Below are 23,198 nucleotides of genomic sequence, written 5' to 3'. Positions count from 1 at the left end.
CTGATTGTATTCTGTCTAACTGGGTTTCTACATAATAAACACAACTCTATGGTAGTGGGTTTGGATTTTGCTATTTCTAGCAAATATTATATAACCCTAACCCTAACCCTCTTCACCACCCCCAATTTTATATTACACTGTGTTTCACACGTTCCTTCGTAAAAATATGGAACACTTCAGGTATTTGCATGTCATCCTTGCACAAGGATCATGCCAATAACCTGTGTGCTGGAAAAGAGAGCACTGTACTGTTTCCTTTCTAAAAAATTATTATTAGATTATTTTGTATTTTCACTGAAAGAATATTTAAGAAATAAGTACCTATTTCTCAATTATTACAGACAGCTCAATAACCATTTTTTTCACATTGTGTCAATACTCAAATTCAAGTATTCTGGTTGCTTTATTTCTGGTACCCTAGTAACCCTACCCTTAAGCTTCTAATAATTGCATTAGAGTAGTTTTTGGCCTTTTAGTCTCATATAGATGGTTTCTTAATGGAATACCATTCTCATACACAGAAGGAGCTCTGGAGACACAGTGCCTTATGTGTTAAGCTTCTAAATGGTTACACATGTTATATTAATCATTGGATTATAAAATAAGATGTTCATGAAGGATTGCTTGATAAGGTAAAAGGATCTGGAAACTTTTAGTCAAATTAAAAAAGAAATATTTACAAAACCAGAAACCTGATAAAAAAGTTGCTAAAAGGGAAAAACTTGCTCAGAATTTCTCAAGATGAAAGATCTGAAGAACAAATTCAAGCATTGAGATGCTATGTGCAAAACTGTTAATGATCCAAGAGCCATGAAAAAAAGGAAGGACTAAACACAGTGACTTTACCAAAAATAATGGGTTGACACTGAAATTTTTCAGGAAGGGGCACATGATGAGGGCCAAAAGTGATGAGGGAAGAAGTCCAAGCTGCACTGAAGACACTGGAAAAAAAATGAGGTTCCAGGAATCGATGGGAAACCAACTGACATGTTTCAAATAATAGATTCAGCCTTGGACTATGCTAGAAAAATTCAAAGACAGCTACCTAGCCATATGACTGGAAGAAATTCATATTAATTCTCATTCCAAAGAAAGGTAATCAAGTAAGTGGAAATTACTGAACAATAGTGGGAAACTAATATCATATACAAGTAAAACAGTCCTTAAGATCGTAAAACTTTGGTATACAAAAACAGTTCAAGAATATTAGAAGGCAGTTTCGTATTTCCTCAGAAAACTGAAGAGATAGATTCTCTATGACTCAGCTATTTAACTGCTTGAAATATACCCCAAGAAAATTAGACCTGAGACACATAGACATGTACACCAATATTCATAGCAGCATTTTTCACCATCACAATAAGTAAGGAGTCAGATTGCCACCCCAAATACACATAGCTCAAATGCACAAGATCCACTAGAGGATTGATTTTAAGTTGGCTCTGACTCAATAGCCCATAATATTTCCCTGACAGTTGTATGGTTGTGAATCGTCTTCTCTGGTGGTCTGGGGCAAGATGCTGAACTGTATTCCCAAAGAAACGCAGTCTGATTCCAGCTACTCCAGGGGAGAAGAATGGGCAGTCTCCATTCGTGTGATTAACTGCGTCTGAATATCTGCTGGAAAGACAGCTATGAGTTGGTGTTGACTCAAAAGCATACAACAACACCATCTGGCTGATTCTGTGATAAATACTTAAATATGTTAACTTATGTAATCTTAAATTTAGCCCCTCTAAGAGATCATTATCAGAGAGCTCTGGTGGGCTAGTGGCAAGAAGCTGCACTAAAATTCCACAGGTGTACGATTTGAATCCAACATATGCTCTGATGGAAAAGAAGGGACAATCTCCTCCTGTACCAGTCAGATGCAATTTGACGGTTTACACACACACACACACACACACACACACAAAATTTTAAAAAAAGAAGAGATTATTATCATCCTCAATTTGCAGATGAGGAAAGAGACCATAGGCCACACAGCTAATGAGTACGCAGAATGTAACCCAGTGCATAATGCACTATGCCACCAGAACCCTTTCCACAATGGCGTAGCTACCATTTATCTTCAGGATACCATGACAGTAGGCAGACAATAAGAGGGAGCTGTGGTTGGCTGGTGGGTAAGGAATTTCTCAAATCAATGGCATATGGTTCATATCCATCAGAAAAAGATGGACAATTTCCCATGTGATTATTGCCTCTGACAACCTGTTGGAGTTTCAGCTATGAGTAGTTCCCAACTCCACAGTTGGGAAACAGTGTAGAAAAACAAGATACCTTCAAAATGTGTTCACTGGATGCCTTGTCATCGGGGGACACATACAAACGGATGAAGACAGAATTGCTGTATTGACCACGAAAAGTTGCAAGTGTCTGCAGAAGACTGAACTTCCTCTCTGACCAAACGCCTTCAGGGCCGATATTGGCTTCAAGCACAGGCCAGCGGAAAGGCGAATGCCGCAGAATATGCAGAAGGGGCTTGGCATCTGCTTTCTCAATTGCTTCTGAAAGGGAGCAGACAAGAACAGAAAAGAAACACTGTAAACTGGACAGCTAAACCCAAACAACATTTCTTGAGTGAAAATTCCTTGAAGGCCCAATTTCAAATCTCAATCCTGGATGCCAGAATGATTGTTAGGGAGACAAAGGGGTAGGATAAATGGGATGAAATGAACATAATGACAGACAGAACTACCAAAGACCGACATTTCAACAAAACTGTTTGGCCTAGAATTCTTTTGATGGTAGACAACTAGGGAACCTGCTAAGGATTCAAATATGCAATGTTTGAAATATGTCGGAAAAATGCAATACACAGTGCTGATAATACTCTGTAAAACTAAGGTACAAACATAACTCAATGCAGTGGAGGTGAACGTTCTAGGTTCTCTGCTCTTACTACCCTGTTCAAGTGCACCAAATTATACCCCAAATCCTGCTCCAGTAACAGAGACGTTGTTTTGTTACTACAATACTTGGAATAAGCAGCCCAGAAAGAATAGCTATTCATAAGGGCTCTATTCTAAATTTGCATTAGACAAAAATATGTACACAAGCCAAGGGTCTCGGGCAGAGATGCCTGCTAAGCTGATCTGGCAGGGAATGAGAACAGCTAAGTGCTGCAAGAGGTCCTATGGAACATTTAAACACAGGCTACTGTCTACCATGGTGCCATGTCTGGACTCTGGAATCTCAATCAGGTACATTTGAATTTGCCCTTCTGACTATCCAAATTTCTCACAGAATAAAGGCTATCCAAAGAACCCAAACTCTAGAAATAAAAGGTATTTTCTCCATCAAGACAGTTATTTAGTACAAACTAATTGAATACCTGACATTAACAAATATAGTCCAAATCTGTCCTTTCAGTAGGTTGCTTTCTGTAAACAATCTTTGAACAAGAATTCTCAGTAGTTCTCTGTCTGCTTAAATAATAAAGGGGACACCGCAGAATAAATATGGCAGAAAAATATTTCATTTAGTACTCACTCTCATTCATGCAGGATGAATAAAGGATTTTGGCTTTTTGTATGGCTTCAATGTCCCGTCTTCGACTGATTGATTTCTCCAAAAGTGCTGTGAAGGTTCGGAGAGAATTCATTAGTATCCACAAACATGTAGTGCCAAGCTGAAGGTCATGTGATAATCATAATGCCAATCTCCAGAAAATGCAATGTAAAGATATACAATCCAAGGAAAGAAAAAACACTTGCATACAGCAGTATCTATTCCATGTTGCTTGAAGTTCAACTGAAAAAATTTATAATCTCTTATCCAGGGCTCTCGTAACTCAAAAGAAACGAAATAAATAAAATGTCAAATGGAGACTAGACCTTCTCTAGGGGTTAATTTCTTCTACTACCTACAGAAAAGGAAGCAGAATTCATTTATTTAAGAGCCAAAAAAAACACAAACAGAATTCTGACCCTTGTTTATGCTCTGAGCAATATTCTCAACAGAGGCAATTTTACCTGGTCCAGTTTCTTAAGATTTCTTCACAGCATAGCCTTATAAGGAGGCCACCTGGAAGATTTTTAAACATTTCTATTCAAAGTTGTATTCAATGTTGCCTAAACATACTGGGGACATGGGAGGAGATGTTTCTTCTAGAAAGAGAAGATTTAGAAGCCACCACAAATTGCCTAAAAACTTGCTCATTTACCCATTTGAAGCCCTGGCCCTTGAAACAAGGCTATGAATGTGAAATAGTTGCTAGGACTAACAGGCTCACTTTGAAAAGTAATTTCTAATAAGAAAACTATGAATTTTACCATTGACTAGAAAATTTACCATTGATTCCCTCTCTCTAAAGAGAATACTTGAATGTACCTTAGATTATCCATTTACCAAAATGAAGCCAAAATAACAAAATGTTTCACGGGCTAGATCCATCATTGTCAGACTGCCATTGTCAAGGTATTTATGGTTGGGTTTTGGAAAAAATCTAGCAGCCTCCAGATCATATTACAACCGATGTTCGTACAATCCTATGAAAAGCTGCAAGACATGATGTACAGTGCTAATCAAATTAATATATAATCACCTATTGCATGCAGAGACATTTGCTTCTAAATTGCAATGTTTGAATTACCAAAAAAAAAGCAACTTTGAACTCCTATCCATTGTCTCACAAAGACCTGTATGTACAGCAAGTCTATATAACTAGTTAGCAAGGAAAATAAATTAAGCTGGGTTGGATGTAGGCCTTTTCAATTATTTCTACTTATTTGGTGTTTCTCTCTACTCTATTACAATAGCAATAGAGCAGGAAAACTAGCCCCAAGGATAAAGAAAGGAGATTGGTTTCTTAATAAACATAGAGCAGTAAAACGATCTCCACATATATTTCCATTCAAAACAGGTCATGTGTTTCTCCACCATATTACTTACAGAGTCATTAGATTGTTGGGAAACAAATTTGGAAATAATCAAAATTTCATTTAGGGACATGTTGTTCTGAGACTATAAACTCTCCACAAGCTGCAAAAATGAATGCCCTGAGGGTGAACAAGCCACAGGAGCAAATCAAACAGAAAGCAGTAATATTTACCTGAGTGCAACCAAGGTAAGCTGTGCATCTCAAAAGAAGAGGATAGGCAAGGAATATGCTTAGCTAGACAATCGCAAACCCCTAACCATATGCAAATATCAATTTTCTTTATGTAAAATTCCAGATCCTTTAACCACACTTGGCTTTTCAAACCTGGCATTTCAGCCTGGAGGATTCTCTGTCAGGCCAGTTTCCTACCCTTCTCTCCAAATAAACAGGACAGCATTGATATGCAGACAGTGATGTGGCAATTAGGGGGTGGTAACCAATTACGGGTGTCTGCATGTGAATTAGGGGCAAGTGGAGTAAAATCCAGCATGGAGAGTCATTCATGAACTCAAAACAAAGGCTGCCTGTCAAAAGCTATTACTCAGGTTATTATATCTGTAAAAGTCTGACAAGGGCTCCACCCACACATGGGCAGCCCCATGAGAATGGCTGTGATGTTCTTTAAGGATTTAATATTCTTACCCATAACATGTTCCTTCCTTCCTATGTTACAATGGAAAAGGAAAACTGCAAGTCAAAAAACCTTTGTAAAAAAGCAAAACTCAGACTCTTAGTTTGAAAGGTACTTTTGGTCATCTAACTTGAATAGTATATAAATTATAGAGACATTTTCATTCTCATCACACTAAATTAAAATTGGTTTATAAACCATAAAGTGATACAACAGATATGTTAAATGAAGAGAGGTTTCCAACTCACATAGACTTGGGTTCCAGTTACAAAAATAAAGAAAAAGCTGCTGCTTTCCAGATGGAATCTCAGCAAGATATTTAAACCAAGTCTGTGTCTATGTAAAAATCAGATAGTTAGTCCCTAACTCCCAGCATTGTGATGAGGATTTAAAAAATGTAACACAGAAAGACTCTAGATGTGTACCCAGAACTGGTTCATTTGTGTTTTGACCTCTACTAAGAGTTTGTATATACATCCTAGATACAGTGAATCACAAACTATATGTTCACAACATCCTCAGGTGATCCTTAAAAGATTCCTATAAGAACTGGAGGAAAATTCAATATGTGATTCCATATATTTGGGTTAGAAATGCCAGTTCAAAGCAAAAAGCCATAACAGAATGATCTAGTTCAAAGCAAAATCCCAAGCAAAATGTAGAAGACTGAGAAAATAGTCATTCAAACATGATTAGAGGTGGGTAAGGTTAAACAAAATGGTAGTTATTATTGTTCCTAGTGTTTCCCCATAGATGTTTTTGTTTTCCTCTTCCCTTCACATAATGTTAGCAGCCTTATGCTAACCCATGTAGAATTAACTCACAAACTGGTACCCCAGTCATCTGACCAGAGTACACATGGTATTCACTAATGGCCAGTAATAAGTTTTGAAAATACTTTGATCACACTCCTTGATCATGTCATAATCCAAGTATAACATATGTACAGGAATGTGCACATATCATAAATTAAAGATTCTCCCTAAGGGAGCACATATATGGAACCCCAGCTAACATTCACTTTTGTGAAGTACTTATTCAAGACAAGGCATCTACTACTGAGAGCTTTGGCACGGGAAGGAAAGATCCCAGAGAGAGGATGAAGTTCTTGCAGCTTACAATCCTCTCTTGTAATGGATTGAACTGTGTTGTCTCCTCGAAGATTGTGCTGTAAATCCTAAGCTCTGACTGTTGTTATAATCCCATTTGGGAATGGGTTGATAAAACAGAGTTCATCTAAGGTGTGTCTTAAATAAGTATTTTTGAGATATCAAAAACTCACTCACCACCAAAGGAAATGACTCACAGCTGTCCTTCCAATAGGTTTCTAAGGCTGTAAACTGCATGAGAGTGGAGAATCTTTCTTTCTGCTAAAGAGCTACTGGTGGGTCGGAACAAAGTTGTAGGCTTTACATTAGAAGAGAAAGAGCAAACAACTGAAGCAAGAATGGGTGACACGGTACATGAAGATCTCCAAGGAATCAAGAAACAGAAGCTCAAGAGACAAGGACCTTCCTCCACAAGAGAGAAAGACTTGCCAAGAGCTGGCACTGGCTAAAGAGTACTTAACAGTAAATTTCTGTTTGTTAACTCCCATATGTGCCATTTCTGTTCCAACAGTACTGGCCAACTAAGATACCTGGAAAATCAAGCAGTCATGGCAGTACATGGCAGCTCAGTCATTTCAAGGGACGTTTCCTACCTAAATGCTGTTTTACATGTTTTAACATGCAGTTTCAGGTATGCACATAAGCACATACCAAGAGCCTCGGGACAAAGTTGCCACAATGTGAAAGAAAAAGCTCAAGAGCACAAAGAATCTAAAAAACAAACTGTTACGTTAAGTCTCCTCATTCTGCAAGACATCAGAGTGTCTGTTCTTAAATAAATTATTTGGCTGTTTTTTTAGGCACAAGTGAATCTGGGAACTATTTATTTGACTTGGCTAAATGCAAACAGCAACCCTAACCCTAATGCTAACCTTCATACCAAATGTCCTCAAGGTAAAAATCTTAATTTCAGTCAGAAAATATTAATACTTCTCTTTTGAAAAACTAAGGGTGTACCTTCTTAATTCTAATGAAGGAACATGAAGAAATCAAAGCTTTGGGAAACGAATCTCCATTTTACGCTGCTGCCATATCTACATAATTAACAGAACATTCTCGAGCCATGTACCTTTTTTAAAATCTAGCTTAGCTGCTTTCTACGTTGGTGGTACTTGAAAACCACGTTTGGGAGGGCCATGGTTGAATGTCACCTCTAATCTTACTATTTTTAGTCATTGTTGATTTTCCAGGCTAAGAACTTCCATTTGGTTTCTAGGCACTTCAATTTATTTACCATACTGAGAAATTTTCTAAATCACATTGCATGGGTATTAAACTCTTATGCACTTAGACCTGAGCATAGAAATTAGCTTGCAAAGCCAGTTGTGACTCTCATTAAAAAACAGAAGTCAAGTTAACTATGTCATGGTCTGTGGATCCCATAGCCCTCATGTTTTCACACGAATTGTGTGACACTCAGCTCTTTAGTTCCTCAGCCCCAAGCCAGTCAAGCATGGGATTAACTGAGTCTGTTTGACATACTGAAAAGACAAAAAGATCTGAAATTTCTCATTCTTGTTGAAAACTCCCCCTAACTACATGGAGAGAAAACATCAGAATTACTTTCTCTGTTCATTGTTTATGACAGTGTGATAAATTATAATTGTTAGCTATCATCAGCTTAAGCAAAAATATTATTTTGGGAGGAGGAAAATCCTCTAACTCATTGATCTAAATAAAAAAAAAATCATGGATTAAAACAAATGACAAAAATATCCATTCCCCTTTTAATACAAAAGACCTCTCTGTCCATAATTAAATATAAGGAAAGAAAATTATTCTGTTCATTTGTTAAGTGAATTTATAAGGATTACTCTTATCAGAGCTACACTTATCATTGACATTTTATGATTACCCTTTAAAGGATAACCTACTAAAATGAAAGGAATCTGGCAATGTAACATTTTAAATCATGAAATATAGCATTGCTGCTTAGATTAGTTGTATCCAAAACTACACAGTCATTAAAGTTAATGTTTTAAATTTTTCCTATAACAAAAACCATTAATTTTTTTTTCTGCCTCCTATTTCACCAATCTTAACACGAAGAAAAGCCCATTAATAGGTAGCATAACTCGAACAACGGTCTTTCTGAGTGGTCATGAGAACTCCAAGGACCCATATTCCTACATTAAACACCTGCTCAGTATCAGGTATACTGTTTATGACCTCAATTCATCATCCCCCTGATCCTTGACGTTACTGCTTTTATGTCCCGTTCTGATGATTCTACTGAGTCAGAGCCAATATACAGATGACCCTTTTCTGAATTTCATAGGCAGGAAGTTGACTGCCCATCTTTTCCCTGCAGAGAAACTGGTGGATTCAAACCATGTGCCTTCGAGTTGGCAGTGCAACTTCTTATACCTAGGCCACAAGAACTCTCCAATGACACTAAGAGGTATGCACTGTTAACTGCATTTTATAGGTGAGGAAATTATAGTTACATAGAGACTTAGCTAGTAATAAAGGTTGGAGCACAGATAAAAATCCAGGTCTCCAAGCTCTGGTAGCATAGCGGTAATAAACTATCCATTCCCAAAAGCACACGGATCAAATCCAAAGTTGGTCAAAAGGAGTAGAGGATGGGCAATTTCCTGCTGTGTGATTTTCTATTTCCGAAATCTCATTATAAGATAAGCTGTGGTTTAGATCCGACTTGATGGTCCTCAACAACAATTCCAGGAAAAGAGATGAAGACCCTCAATGACTGAGGCTAACACAGTGGATATCACAATGGGTTGGAAACTGACAGAGACCAAAAGGATGTTGCAGGCAAGGTTCAGATCTGTTGTTCTCAGTGACACTAGGAGTTGTAGTTGCCTTGCTGGCACCTAAAAAGAATGCTTGCCCATTTAACACTAGGCATCGGGGAAAGTTTCAAAAGATATTTTCCTATGTGAGAACAAGGCCCCTAGTGACCAAGTGAAAGGCAGCAATGTTCTCACAGAATTCTCCGAAAGGTCTCTCAACCCTAATCTGAGAAAAGGCCTTTCCTAGTTCTATTAAGACTTATGTCACAGAGGTAAACTGATTTTTTTCTTCATTTTGTTTCCGTTTGGTTTTCCATTTGTTTAACTGTTGTTTGGACAAAAGGTTAGAAGGCAAATGAGTTTCCCATTCAACAATTTTAAACACATATTTCATGACATTAGTGGTAGTTCCCTTAATGTAACAGCACTTCCTCTATGGCTTGCCTGTTTCTATTCATCCTCCTTATGGAGGTTAGGGCAAAAGCTGTCCTTTTGGTATAAAATGATTGATTATACTGAGGAGGACATTCATTTTCCTTTATGTAATGAGTCAAGTGTTACACTACTAACTACAGTCAACGATTTAACCTTCCCAGGTGCTTCTCAAGTGAATGATGGGAACAGTTCTACCCTGTGCTAGAGGGTACCTATGAGTAAGATTCAACAGGGGTAGAGTGGAGTCCTTTCTGGCTGGTTTCTTCACTGTTCGCCTCTATTTTAATTGGTATCACCATTGAATAGTAAATGTACTCCTTGCCTTTTGGGAACTAATTTCCTGAGTTCAGCCACGCCAACGTTAAAATGGTTTCTTAGAAGTACAAGGCAGTAGAGGCATTTTATCAATGACAGGAGCATTGCTTCACCATATGAGAAGAAATAAAAAACAACCTTAGCCAAAAAAATGTGAAGGGAAAAAGGAAGAACACCAGGCAAATATTTTCAATTCCAGCATATACCACAACCTAAGGGGAGAAAGAAAAGGATAAACATCACAACCTCGAAATCCTAAAAAAAATCTGAGGTCCCAATTTCATGCCTCACTCATGATTAAAACACTGTAAACACAGGACTAAAAAGTCACTTGCCAACTTAGCCCTGTTTTCATTCTCACCTTCGAGAAGGCGGTAAGAGAAGCAGAGGTTCTATTCTTGGCTGTTAAAACCACAGTGTGTGTGGTTCTTGAGGACACTCACTTTCTATATTCCTTTAGCCCAAAAGAAGGTAAGTAATCACAAAGGAACAAGATCCAAATAAGGATATAGATGCTTAGCCTCAAAGGATGGTGGGCTGAGAACTAACAACCAAGATTTCCAGTTACAGCAGTGCCTTCCAGCGGGTTCTGCTTTAAGTTGGAAAAACTTAGTAGCAAGAGAGCAAAAATAATGATCTTTCATGCTGACCAAATTATAAAATGAAAAAAGGAAAATCCATAAGACTTTGTCATGTTTTGTAAGGAGGACACTAAGCTGTACATTCATTTAAGTAGCAAGCAAGACATGTCCTTCTGAACTACACTCCATTCACCAACTACCTCGCCAAAGCCCTGGTCCACCCACAGCCAGTGTGCTCTAGCACACAAAATGGATCATTCAGACACAGTTCTAGTTGTCCATCTACACGACATTTACAAACAGCTTGCCTGACCAGAGGACAGAGTTGAAAGTGTTGACCCTACCTATAAAGGTTATACATTCCAGCCCTATGATCTCTCCAGTTTTGTCTGTTGTTCCTCCTTGCTTCAAACCTGAGTACCAATCACAAAGAATGTCTGGGGTTTCCTAAAAGTCACCAGCTAGAGAAAGCCTCAGCACATACAAATTCTTTCCGCCTAGTTAAAACTGGAGAAATTTGAAATGTTAGACCCGTAATCTGTGGGGGACAAATGATATGCCTGGATTTGGATGGGCAATTCACAATTTCCTTGACCTTCACGTCCCCATATGTAGGGCAAAGACAAATAAATAACGGTGACTAACATCACAGAGTGAGCATGGATAGAGAAACCAAAATATTTGTCAGAGGAATAAAATTAGTATCAAGAAATGCTTGGGTCTTGACGATGGGCATAAATCTACTGAGAACAACTCTGCAGGTAGTAGAAGAGGCTTAACTAGTATCTTAATCAAATGGTCACTATAGGAAATCTCTCTCCTTAGTGACAAAGACATACTTATGCGCATTCGTGTCTGTTACTCCTCATAAATACTGGTTCGTGAACTTAACTATTCATAAAAAGAAAATATTCCTTTTATTTTCTAAATTAAAAGTTCCATGACTGCTTTAAAAACTGCCTCACTGTGTGAATATCAAGACCAATGAGGCTTTCCAAATAAACCTATCTTTGTTTCTAACAAGCTATTATCCAGCCACCATATAATTAATTTTCCTGTTATGGGTAGTGCCTTTTTACATGAAATGTTCTCTTGACACTATAAAGCAAATAGTTAATCATTACTAATTCATTAAGCATTCATGTGGATGCTATTAATCATGATGAACTAATGTGGTATTAATGGGAAGTTTATTAATCTGCAATTACATGCAAATTTCCTAATAAATTCAAGTTTCCCGAACTTTTAGAGGAGGAGGGAAAAGGAGGATTAAATTAACAAATCATTCAGAAAACAAATTAAGGGGTAGAAATCTCTCCCCCTGAACCACAAGGATCAGATATTCAATATTCTTTCTATCTTTCTCTTTTGTATTTACCTAATACAATGGCATCAGTAAAATATGAGTTTTCATTAAAATTATAATACACAAGGACAAGCTAAACACCCAGGCACATGGGGAAGTGCAGAAGAATCCCAGAAGATGTACTATGTGCAAGTTGTAGGTTCTTTGCGTGGGCCAACAATGAGTCTGGATGCTCTCTGTGTGGTCCGAGGACGGGCATCACCTGAGAACTTGCCAGAACAGCCAATTTTCTGACCCCTTCCCAGATTACCTGAATCAGAGCCTACATTTTAACAAGATTCCCAAGAGATTTGCAAGTTAAAGGCTGGGAAGAAGTGCAATCAAGGACAGTCTTGTTGATAAAAGTAGTGGGGTATTACTGTGGGTTAATGTAGTTTATGGATTGCTGAAGCACAGATATTACCGGACTCTCCTTGAAAATGCTTAAAGGACATAAACATGGTATCACTTACAACAGGACCTTACCCACTCGTTAGAACAATCATTCCTATAAGACTGAAAAGGGCATCATTTGCCATGAGAAAAAGCTCAGAGGGGCAGAATCAAAAGAGGGATGGAAATAAGAATCACATGGAGGAAATATGAAGAGTGATTACAATGTAGTGGTGGTGCTCTGTGTTCTTAAGTCAGTAATAACTCTGATCTCATCACCCTGCAGGGTTAAAAGGCAGTAAATCACAATGACAAACACTGCCCATTCTGCCATGGAGCAAAAGATGGACTTGATCCAATTCCTTCTGGACTGCAGATCTGCTTCTATGGCCTCACCACTGTATAGACTGTAACAAATTTAACAAAACAAAATCTCTATGAGAATTTGATTGGAAACCAACTTGTGTCGTAAACGTCCGCTATACAGACAATATGTTTTAAAAAAGGACAAACATAAAAAAGGACATGATCCATACACATGGGACATGTAACAAGCAGTAGGGGTACCCAGGAATATAAATTACATACTCTATTTCACCAATTCTGGATTACTTCCCCCCTTATATCTTAACAATGGAATCAGGAGTGACATCCACTTCCTAACCAACATGCCTCTGGAAACTTATAAATGATAAATGGCAATAGTTACAGAAAGGCGTAAGGCCTGTATTCAGAGGATTGCAATGATTCGTGTTAGACTCAACAGCAATAAACAATAATAACAATATATCTTAACATCTCTAAAATCTGTATCCATCTGTCGGACAAGCATGGTCACAGTGGAGGAGTCCATCTATGCATGAATCTGATCGCAGCCGTTTTCACATAAGGCCCTTCAAATGACCTGGATACCTGACTCCTAACGTGTTGTTTAAAACGTCTTGAAAAATATTTCATCATAATTCACCAATGAACAGGAAACTGGTCACATATTCAAAAGGGCTGTCCTCAAGGAAAATCTGAGACAACTGGGAAACTGATGATTTGAAAGGATGGAGATGGTAAAGAATTTTTAAAGATACCTTATTCAATCAGATTAGCTTACATTTTCCCTTTTAATGAAAGCAAAGGGTCATATATGATACATACCAATGTCTAAGGGAACACTTTTCAATGAAACATAATCCAAATCTTGGTTATAAGAAAGTAGTGTGCCACAGCTTACCCTGACATAATGGTGTATACATCTCACTATAGATAGTATTTTTTTTTTCTTTAAAAAACAAGGTATAGATTTTGATAAAGCTACCAAAAAAATGGTGCCATTTTTGTTACTAAAAAAATTTGTCAATAAAACATAAGAAAACACAGTATTTTTCATTCTGGAAAGAACTGTATGAGAAGTACTGGAGTTGTATTTGGATTTAAATAGAAAACTTTTTCCCAAAGTCTTTTAAGGATAACAGAACCTCTGGGAGAGATGGGACATTTTCATTCCTGAATATCTGGTTTCACGTCCACCTCTCAGGGGCAAAAATACAAATTCGGCCAAATGGCAAAGCAGACAGGATCCCTGGTAAGAACAGCTCCACAGAGTCCGTAGACACAGTGGGCCGTGTACCCTTCAGACCTCAGCCAGAACCACAATTGCATCCTTTCCTCACCCAGCACTTCCCATATAGCCCCACGGGACTGTGTTTTAATCTGGCAATGAGCTCTAGCTTTTAAACTCCAACTTCCTCTTCACCACCGCCCAGGGGTTCCAAGCTGACACCAACACCTCTGACTTCAATTAAAATAGACTTTTATACTTTATTTCCTTGCTCTGTTCTGACAACTGCCTCCTGGTCCAAGTATAGCTTATGCATAAGCGCAATCAAGTGTTCTGGGATTTACATTCTTCTCAGAGTCAGCCACAGCTTGTTGTGATCCTCCCAATCACATGCCTATGCACAGACATTCCTCTGGAACTCTTTGCTCTCACCCAAGATCCAAATGACATTAGCTATAATATCCCTAGTGCCATAACCTCTAAACCCAACCTGCATTTCAGGCAGTTGTCTGTGGATGTACTGTTTCAGTCATTTTTGGATACTCATCAGCTGAATCTTGTAGGTCCTATCAATGATATTGTTGGATAATTTCCAATGGCACATAACAACAAAAACAGCAATACACATTATATTACTTTTACTGAGGTATAACCAGATAAGTATGTTTATAGGAGGGAAATCTCTTAAATTATTGCAATGACTAACTACTGTTGTTGTTGTGGTTGTTAAGTGCCGTGGAGGGTTGGAGTTGTTGTTAACTGCCATCGAGTGGCAGGCGACTCATAGCGATCCTATGAAGTAGAGTCCTAGACGCCTGGGTGCCTTTCATCCTCTCTCCAGGTTCCCAGAGTTTCCGGAGGCAAGCTATTATGGAAGTGGATGCCACTCCTCTTTCCAAGCTTGTTTTAATCGGGGAGCTCCACCCCACTCTCTGTCCGCATTGGGTAGCCAACCATTAACGCATTTGACACATCAGTGTCATGGTGTTCAGCCTCACAGCAACGACAAGTGATCACGGTATGGCAACTTGTACACCAGGGCTATACGACCTAGAGGAATGTCTGGGTTAGGGTTAGGGTTAGGGTTAGCAGAATAAGATAGCAGAGCAAAATAGAAAAAAAAAATTAATAAACCGGGTGGCGCCTTGGAGGCAAGGATTCTGAGACTCCGTCTAACATACTTTAGACATGTTGTGAGGAGAGACCTATATTCCCATTTTGATTATCATTCTGGTTTCTGACAGCAGTAATAGAAGTAGCTGGGTACTAGGAGTAGCTTCAAGAATTATTCCCATGAAGCTCACGTGGGTATGACTCCAAATTGTTCCCACCAAAATTATCTTTCCTTTCCCAGCAGTCATTCTCTGAAAGGAAGTGGTTTTTAAAAAAATCTGTGACCCTCCTAAATAACTGCAAAGTAAAATACACCAATAGACATGATCTACGGAAAGTGGGCTGTGGGTATAAGCAGGTTGAGCGGTGTCACTGTAAATATCTATGTCTTTCTCAAACTGCACATATCCTGTATCATTACTTGTGCTAGTAAATTTATATTTAGTACAAAGAACCTATACTTATTTGACAGGCTTCTAAAAGTAAAAATGTTTTATTCCTCCTACAGCATTCAAGCTAACTCTCAGGAAACCTTTCATAATAGGTTGCAATATTTACATTATTAAAATGCCCCCTTATCTGCGTGTACATTCGTTCTATTCATACAATACTTCTAGGCTTAGCTTTTTTGGGATGTTTCTTCACTTCATAGAAATCTCAGCATTCCTTGCCACATATCAACATTCCCACAAATGGATTTCGACATCCTTCATCTGCCCATCTCACCCCATGTCATCTCTCACAAAAAGCTTTGCTCATGCTCTCCTTCCAACAAAGCCAAGCTGTATTTACTCAGATTTCTCCTTGGAATGTTATTCATGGCTCTCACAGTCTCCTGCAGTCCTCCATTTCTTCAAATTCACCTTACAATTCCAAGAAACAAGCTTGACAACAAATGAGCTCTTTCACACAACACATAAAATGGACTGATGAATTTTTTCAAGATCACCCAATAAATTTGTGATATTAACTACTACTAACAGAAGAACTGTGTTAAGCCTCCAGGAGAAGATGTCCCATCTTCAAATTTAATACTTGGAGCCAGTAAAAGCCAACTGCTAGCTGAAACTGAGGAGGACCTCATGCACTTGCTGCGAAGGGTCAAGGACTGCAGCCTTCAGTATGGACTGGGGCTCAATGTCAAGAAGACAAAGATTCTCACCACTGGATAACTGGAACATTCTAAGGATCAAAATCCTATGTACATCAAAAAGACACCTCAGTCAGGGACCATGTGTTTTCAAAATGGCAGCAACGATGACACACAGCAGCACACAGGCACTAGTGATTTTTGAAGCGAAAAAGTGGAATGCAGTAGCCCTGTGGGAATGGAATGCTGTGGTTCATACGTGTGCATTCTGCAGGAACCACATCATGGATCTTTACATAGAATGTCAAGCTAATGAGATGGCTGCAACGTGGGAAGACGGTACCATTGTGAGGGGAGTCTGTAATCATGCTTTTCCATTCCACTGCATCTCTCACTGGCCAAAAACACAACAAGTGTCTCCACTGGGCAACAAAGAGTAGGAATTCCAAAAGTATGGACACTAGAAAATGTGAAATCTCCATGAAATGTAACTGTTTTGTAAATCATGTAGTGACTTGTTCTCTTATTCTTTAATTACCAATAAAATAGGCCAATCTTTCCTCCTCTGTCTTTCCGATTATTCTGTTCATGCCACCATATTGTATTGTATATCAAATAAAGTTATTTGGGTTCTTTCGATTAACTCAAGATGGAACCAAACTTGGGAGAAACAGCATATAGTGTAAAAAGGCTGACAAATACAGGAAGAAATACACATACAACCATATTAATGAATGGGACATCCTAAAGAATAAGGCCCTGTATGCACTGAAAACTTTTTCCAATAGGGTAAAAAGAGAACCTACTAACTGGGGAAATAAAAAATTTGGCAATGCCACCTCAAATAAGGGTTTCATAATGTAAATCTACAGAATCCCAAGGGCATTGACAAGAAAAAGACTGATAAATCAATTAGTAAATTGCAAGAAATGGAAAAACTTTACACAGAAGAAGACATTTGGACAGCCAACAAACACAAACACATGAAGAAATGTTATAAATCTGCAGCTATCACAGAGATGCAAACGAAAACAACTAAATCAAAGCAACATCTTACCCCATTAACAACATCAAAATGCAATAATGAGCATAAAATAACAAATGTTAGTGAGTGGAAACATTGGAACCCTTCATGACTGGTAGGAGTATAAAATGGTGCAACCACTATGGAAGGCAGTATAATGTTTTCTCAAAAACTTGGAAATAGAAATACCATTAGACCCAGCAATGCCACTCCGAAGTTTATTACTATATTATTCACAATAGCAAAAAGATGGAAGCAGCCCCTCAACAAATGGAAAGGAAAAAATGGTGGTTTATTCACATAATGGAATATTAAGCAACAATGAAAAGTAATGAACCCATAAAACACTACACAACCTGGGTAGCCTAGAAGACATTATTCTCATTGAAATATATTAGTAACAAAGGGACAAATACTGCATAATACCCCTGTTATAAAACAGCATTGAAATGGCATATAGGGAAGAGAATAGGAAAAGTGAAAATCTATATTGAATACTGTATTGGAACTGATAGGGTTAAGGACTGCCTAAAGGTAGTGTATGATTGGGCATGATAAGGTACATTACAAAGTGGAAAGGGCAAGGGAGGAGAAGGTGAAACAAGGAATGAAAGAAAACTCAGAACTCACAATTTAAATGTTTTTTGAAAGTATAATCACAAAGATTTCACAAAACACACCTATGTCTGTACTTTTATTGGTATATTAATAACAGAAATCTGGTAGCATAGTTTAAATATGCCAGACTGCTAATTAAAAGATCAGGGTTAGGGTTAGGGTTAGGGTTATTCATCATACTCCATAGGAGAAAAATCATCAGTCTACCTCCTTTTGTGATTTAAATCCTAGAATGTCTTTAAGACTTGTGACCACTTGGAACCAACTTTATGTCCATAGGTTTTGGTGTTTAGTTTTACATACTTAATGTCAAAGACAGAACCTGCCTAAACTTTCCAGAGGGAAAAAAAACCCACCACCTCAGGTATTTTTCATTAACTAAGAGCTATTAAAAAATAAATAAAAGCCATAAAACTACACTCGGTTAACAGCAGAAAACTTTGTGACACATGGGAAAACAATGGTTTCACTGTATATAATTTTCTCATTCTCTGTATCTACAAATGTGTACGTGTGTCCATACAGAAAGAGATCAAGTTGGATCCACAATAAATGCACTTGGTAACAGCATTCAGGTGATACATTGCACTGGGAAAGTCAGGGACCTCTCCAAATCATTGAGCAGCATGAAGTCAATTTGAGGACTAAGGTACTCCGTATTCAGGGTATGGTCTATTTTTTCTATGTTGTTGAGAGCTAGACAAAGGTTAAGGATAACAGAACAAAACAAAAAAACAGGTGTGTCTTAAGAGAAAGAGCAGCCCGACTACTCCTTAGAGGCAAAGATAATAAAACTTCATCTCACATATAATTCAGACATGTTGCTAAAAGAGGCTAGGGAAAGATGGAGTAGGGGGAAAGAGAGGAAGGTCCTCTACCAGGTGGATTAACACAGTGACTGCAGTAATGGTCTCAAGTGTCAGAAATAGTGAGGATGGTGAAGGATAGGACAGGGTTCAGATCTGTTGTTCACAGGGTCCCTATGAGTCATAATTGACTCAACAGCACCTAACAACAAAAAAAATTTCTTCATTTTAACTACTTCATTCCCTGACTGTAGAACTCTCATGGCTCTATTTAAAACCTTCTCTTTTTCATACCCTTCAATAGTATTTATCCATGAATGATTGTGAGGGTGGGAGTGTGAATATGATCATATACAAAGATGAGCATGTCATTGGTAGAGAGGTCATCAGAGAAACGAGCCTCCCCAGAGCCAAGTTAGAGACGAACAGGAGCAATCTGACAACCATAAGGTCATGTAGAGTTCTTAAAAGACAATGAGGTGCTAAGTATAGTTTATAAGCCATGGAAATCCAAAACATAATCAAGGTCACTCTGCCTAGCACAAAAAAGAATGCTGATATTTATTAATCATCCTTTGGCTCCTACCCTCAGACAAGCTATTTATCCTTCATTAAGCACTAGAATTTACTATCAAATGCAAGCCTACTGACCTACCCATGAATAGAGAGATCTGGGACTCTGGCAGTTCACAATCTTTCCTTTAAGTCGTCCATTTAAAACATTCTCAGAAATTAATTTACTGTAGTTAGAGAATGAGCATTCCTGCATCAAACACCAGGATATATTTTCTTGTCAAATATTGCCCTCTGTAGATTTCATCATCAAATCCAGGAGAAACTTACCCTTCAACTTGAGGTCAACATTATGTCTCAGCCAAGGATAAACCCCATAGCTTGGCATGTCTTCAGGAATTGGATTACTGTTTATCCAACCATCACAAGAGAACCGGAAGAAATTATCACAGGGATCCACAGACAGATTCACTTTACTTAAGATGGCAGCAGCTATTTAAAAAGAAAATTACAGGATTAATAACAAACATTGAATGTTGTATACTGTTCTTTCATATCAACCATTTCCCCAACCTTGGCTTTTACGATTCCCCTCAAATGACTCTCTAAAATAACTTCCCTAGATGAAAAGTATTACATTCAGAATGAGTGAGGAAGTTTGGTGTTCATTATTGTTTTTGTTGGTTTTCTAAGGCCACAGGAGAAGAGTACAAGGGGAGCCTGTGGTAGATATTGAGGAGTGCTAAGGCTCATTTTTATTCAGTATATTGCTTTCTAGCCTACTTCCCACACTTCCACTTGCCACCAGCTCTCAATCCTCAAACGAGTCTTCTCTAACTCCTTCAGATTCTTGCATGTATTAAGAAAAACTGCAAGATCAGCTGTGACCTCTGCCTTGGGACAAAATGGGAGAATAAATCACACCAAATTTGGTGAGTGAGAAAACGCTTACTTCAGCCTCCACAAGTCACAACTGAACACAGGACTACACTTTCTACCCGAGGACTGTGAACTCAAATCTAAAACAACTGAGGATGTCAGGACACTAAAACACCTTTAACTCCATGTAGCTCCAAAGAGAACACCATAGAGCTCTGTTTTGATAAAGGAAAGATCTCTGCATAAAGTAAACTGCTATGCCAATTCCTGCAAGGTGGAGGCACCGTCCACCTACCAGCCTGAGCTTTTAGGGTTAAAACAGGGATTTAAACCTTTTCTTTCCAGTTCTACAGTTCCACAAAATCTTGTTTACAGAGCACTGCAGTAGTATATTCTTATGTGAATCTTCGCAATCTTGTGACTTTATGGGGATTTTTGAAATGTAGATTCTAATTTTATGTATCTGGGGTGAAATGCAAATTCTCATCAAATAGTAGTTGTGTAACATTAAGCAATTTATTTGTGTTAGGTAGAAAAAGACTTGAGGGAAAGATAAAGAAAGAAACTTATCCCAAGAAATGAACAGGCTTTTATTTCATGGTCTGAGAGGGACGCCAAGTGAACAGGAGCAGAGAAAGCAAAAATGACAGAAGGGTGTTCTAGGGTGACCTCTTTTTTTATAGGGTAGTTCTAGGAGAGAATAGGGAAGGTGGTATTTTGCTTGGAATGTGGGGCTGTTAAACAACTTTATTTTGGCCTTTTCTAACTAAGCCCAGAGCCTTATGAGGATCTGTTGTGTGGTTTGGTCTTTGGTCTGGTTTCTGTTTGCTTTGGTTTCTGTTCCTGTCACCTTAGATGTTATTTGGTTTCTCAAGGAATGATCAGTCCTGGGGGCTACTGCTATATTTTTCTGCCAATTTGCCCTGCTGGGACTTATTTTTCGCACCTATAAAAATGAGGACAGCCCTAGTGGAATAGTGTATAACACTGGGTTGCTAAATGAAAAGTCAGTGTTTAAAATCCACTAGCCACTCCCTGGGAAAAAAGTGGTGAATACTGAGCACTGAGTTTAAATAGTACCTCATAGATACATAATGAATATGGGACATATCTATGAAAATACTTACAAAACAAATACATGACATTATCTATGCACAAAAACTGAGTCGTCTAACTGCAATTCACATTTAACTGAGCTTATTCCCAACGTTTGAATCCACCAGCAGCGTGGCTGAAGAAAGATGGGCAATCTCCTCCTATACTGGTTCTGAAAACCTCCTAGTGGACGAACTATGCTAGTCAACACACCAGAACACCACCTCTTTACTTCACCAAACCCAGCAACCACACATATTTAATATTAAAATTCAAGAGGCCAGGTATGTTTGAAATCTACTGCCTTTTTAGATTTTTGGAAAATATACCATGCATATAACACTAGAAAAGTCTAGAGAAGCACCTAGGAAACAAACACAATATTTTTGTAAGACAACAAAGGAAACAGAATATAAAGAAAAGGCAAAATGGAATAAAGGAAGAAGCAGCACATCAGAAAATGTGTGGCACAAGTTTGCAGAAGGGCAAAAAGGTAACATTTTCAGCCTCTGTTTCTATTGACGTTTCTATGAACTTCTTTGACACAGGACATAATGCGACTGCACACACACACAGTGGGACACCTAGACATGCATAACACATTGCATATGCAACACTGCAGATGTGACGGGAAGTGTCAACTGCGCATGCCCTGAGACACAGCGTACGCCCCGCCCACCACAAAGGCAACCTCGCGTAAGCCACGTGACCCCATGCGGATGCCACGTGACCCATCATAAGGCACGCCATGCGATCCCGCCCACCGCACAGGTGATCTCGATCACGCCAAGCGACCCAAGGCACGCCACACCCACAGCACAGGTGGCTTCCTGCATAGCATGTGACCACAAGGCACACCACGCAACCCAGGCCACCATACAGGCGACCCAGCCCACCACCAGATAACTCTATGTGCCTCACTTGAAACCTGCAAAGTGACCACACACGCCATGAATGAGTACAATAGACTCAAGCCCGTGCAGGCCCAGTTTCTACCCTGAAAGCTTTTCTTGCCCTCAAGTCTCTTGACATCACCTTAACAACAGGGACCTGTGCATATGCTGAGACTTATGTTACACAAGAGTACTGAACTTGGTGCCAGTTTTAGAAAAAACCTGACCGAGTAATTCCTTCCTTCCTTCCTTCTGTCCGTCCTCTCTCTCTCCATTTTTGCGTGTACCGTCAAATTACCTTTGGTACAGGAGGAGATTGACCTGCTTTCTCAAGCAGAAGCATCTGCTGAATTCGAACCGCTCACCTCTGGAAATGAAGTGCAGATTCTTGCCACTATAGACCACCAGAGCTCGCTGAGTAAATACTTTTTCAAACATTAGAAAGTCATTCACCGATGTGAAAATTAAAAACAGGAAATGCACACTAACAAACTTCACAAATGTCATGCTTTAAGTTATACTCTTGCAATTTGTGACTTATAAGGGAGAAATAAAACTCGGGAAATAATTGGCCATGTATATAAAAAGTTTTCCTTTTATTTGTTTAAAGTTTTCAATTTTATACATCAACAAGAACAAAACAACAGTAAAATCATACAGTGTTATAAAATCTAAAACAAGTTTTTTACCGCTTTGGTGCCCTACTCTATACCTTTTCTCCACAACAGGAAATACTTGTATTTTTAGCAGCACCAGAACCGAGAGAGTTAGCATGGCACCAACGAAAAGTAGTGATAGAGCACAGAAACTCATAGGTCAGACTCAAGGGCTCCAAGCCCAGCTCTGATAGTAACTTAGGATCTGCCTCTAGAAGGCTACATTTCCGCTCTGTAACTGCGGCTGGGAAAGCAATGATTTTATCAAGTTCTTTTGATTTTAGGAGAGCACACGTAATTCATAACACATCGCGGTTTTTTATTTAAAAAAAAAATGGGAAAAAAGCCCCGAATAAGCAAAGCACTCCTTAAGAACAGAAGAACAGTAGGAGGTATCTCACTCCCTGATTTCAAATGCTACTACACTGCCGTAGTGGTACAATGACAGACACATAGATCAATGGAATCGAATTGAGAATCCAGAGATCAACCCATCTATCTATGGTCAACTG

General features: G+C 38.6%; 1 protein-coding gene across 1 annotated transcript in view; it reads right to left on the bottom strand.

Moving 5' to 3' along the window:
• The window catches only part of PHEX (phosphate regulating endopeptidase homolog, X-linked), a 186,118-nt gene that overhangs the window by 153,814 nt on the left and 9,106 nt on the right, over positions 1-23,198 (bottom strand). The window contains exons 3-5 of the mRNA XM_006899531.1: positions 19,494-19,655; positions 3,496-3,582; positions 2,284-2,510 (exon numbers count right to left, since the gene is read on the bottom strand). Of these exons, the coding sequence (XP_006899593.1) occupies positions 2,284-2,510; positions 3,496-3,582; positions 19,494-19,655 (476 nt within the window). The remainder of the gene's footprint in view (positions 1-2,283; positions 2,511-3,495; positions 3,583-19,493; positions 19,656-23,198) is intronic.

This window comes from Elephantulus edwardii, unplaced genomic scaffold (genome assembly GCF_000299155.1).
Source record: "Elephantulus edwardii isolate Elephantulus edwardi_28Jun2011 unplaced genomic scaffold, EleEdw1.0 scaffold00260, whole genome shotgun sequence".
Lineage (NCBI taxonomy): Eukaryota > Metazoa > Chordata > Mammalia > Macroscelidea > Macroscelididae > Elephantulus > Elephantulus edwardii.
This window is presented reverse-complemented; position numbering and strand designations above follow the sequence as displayed.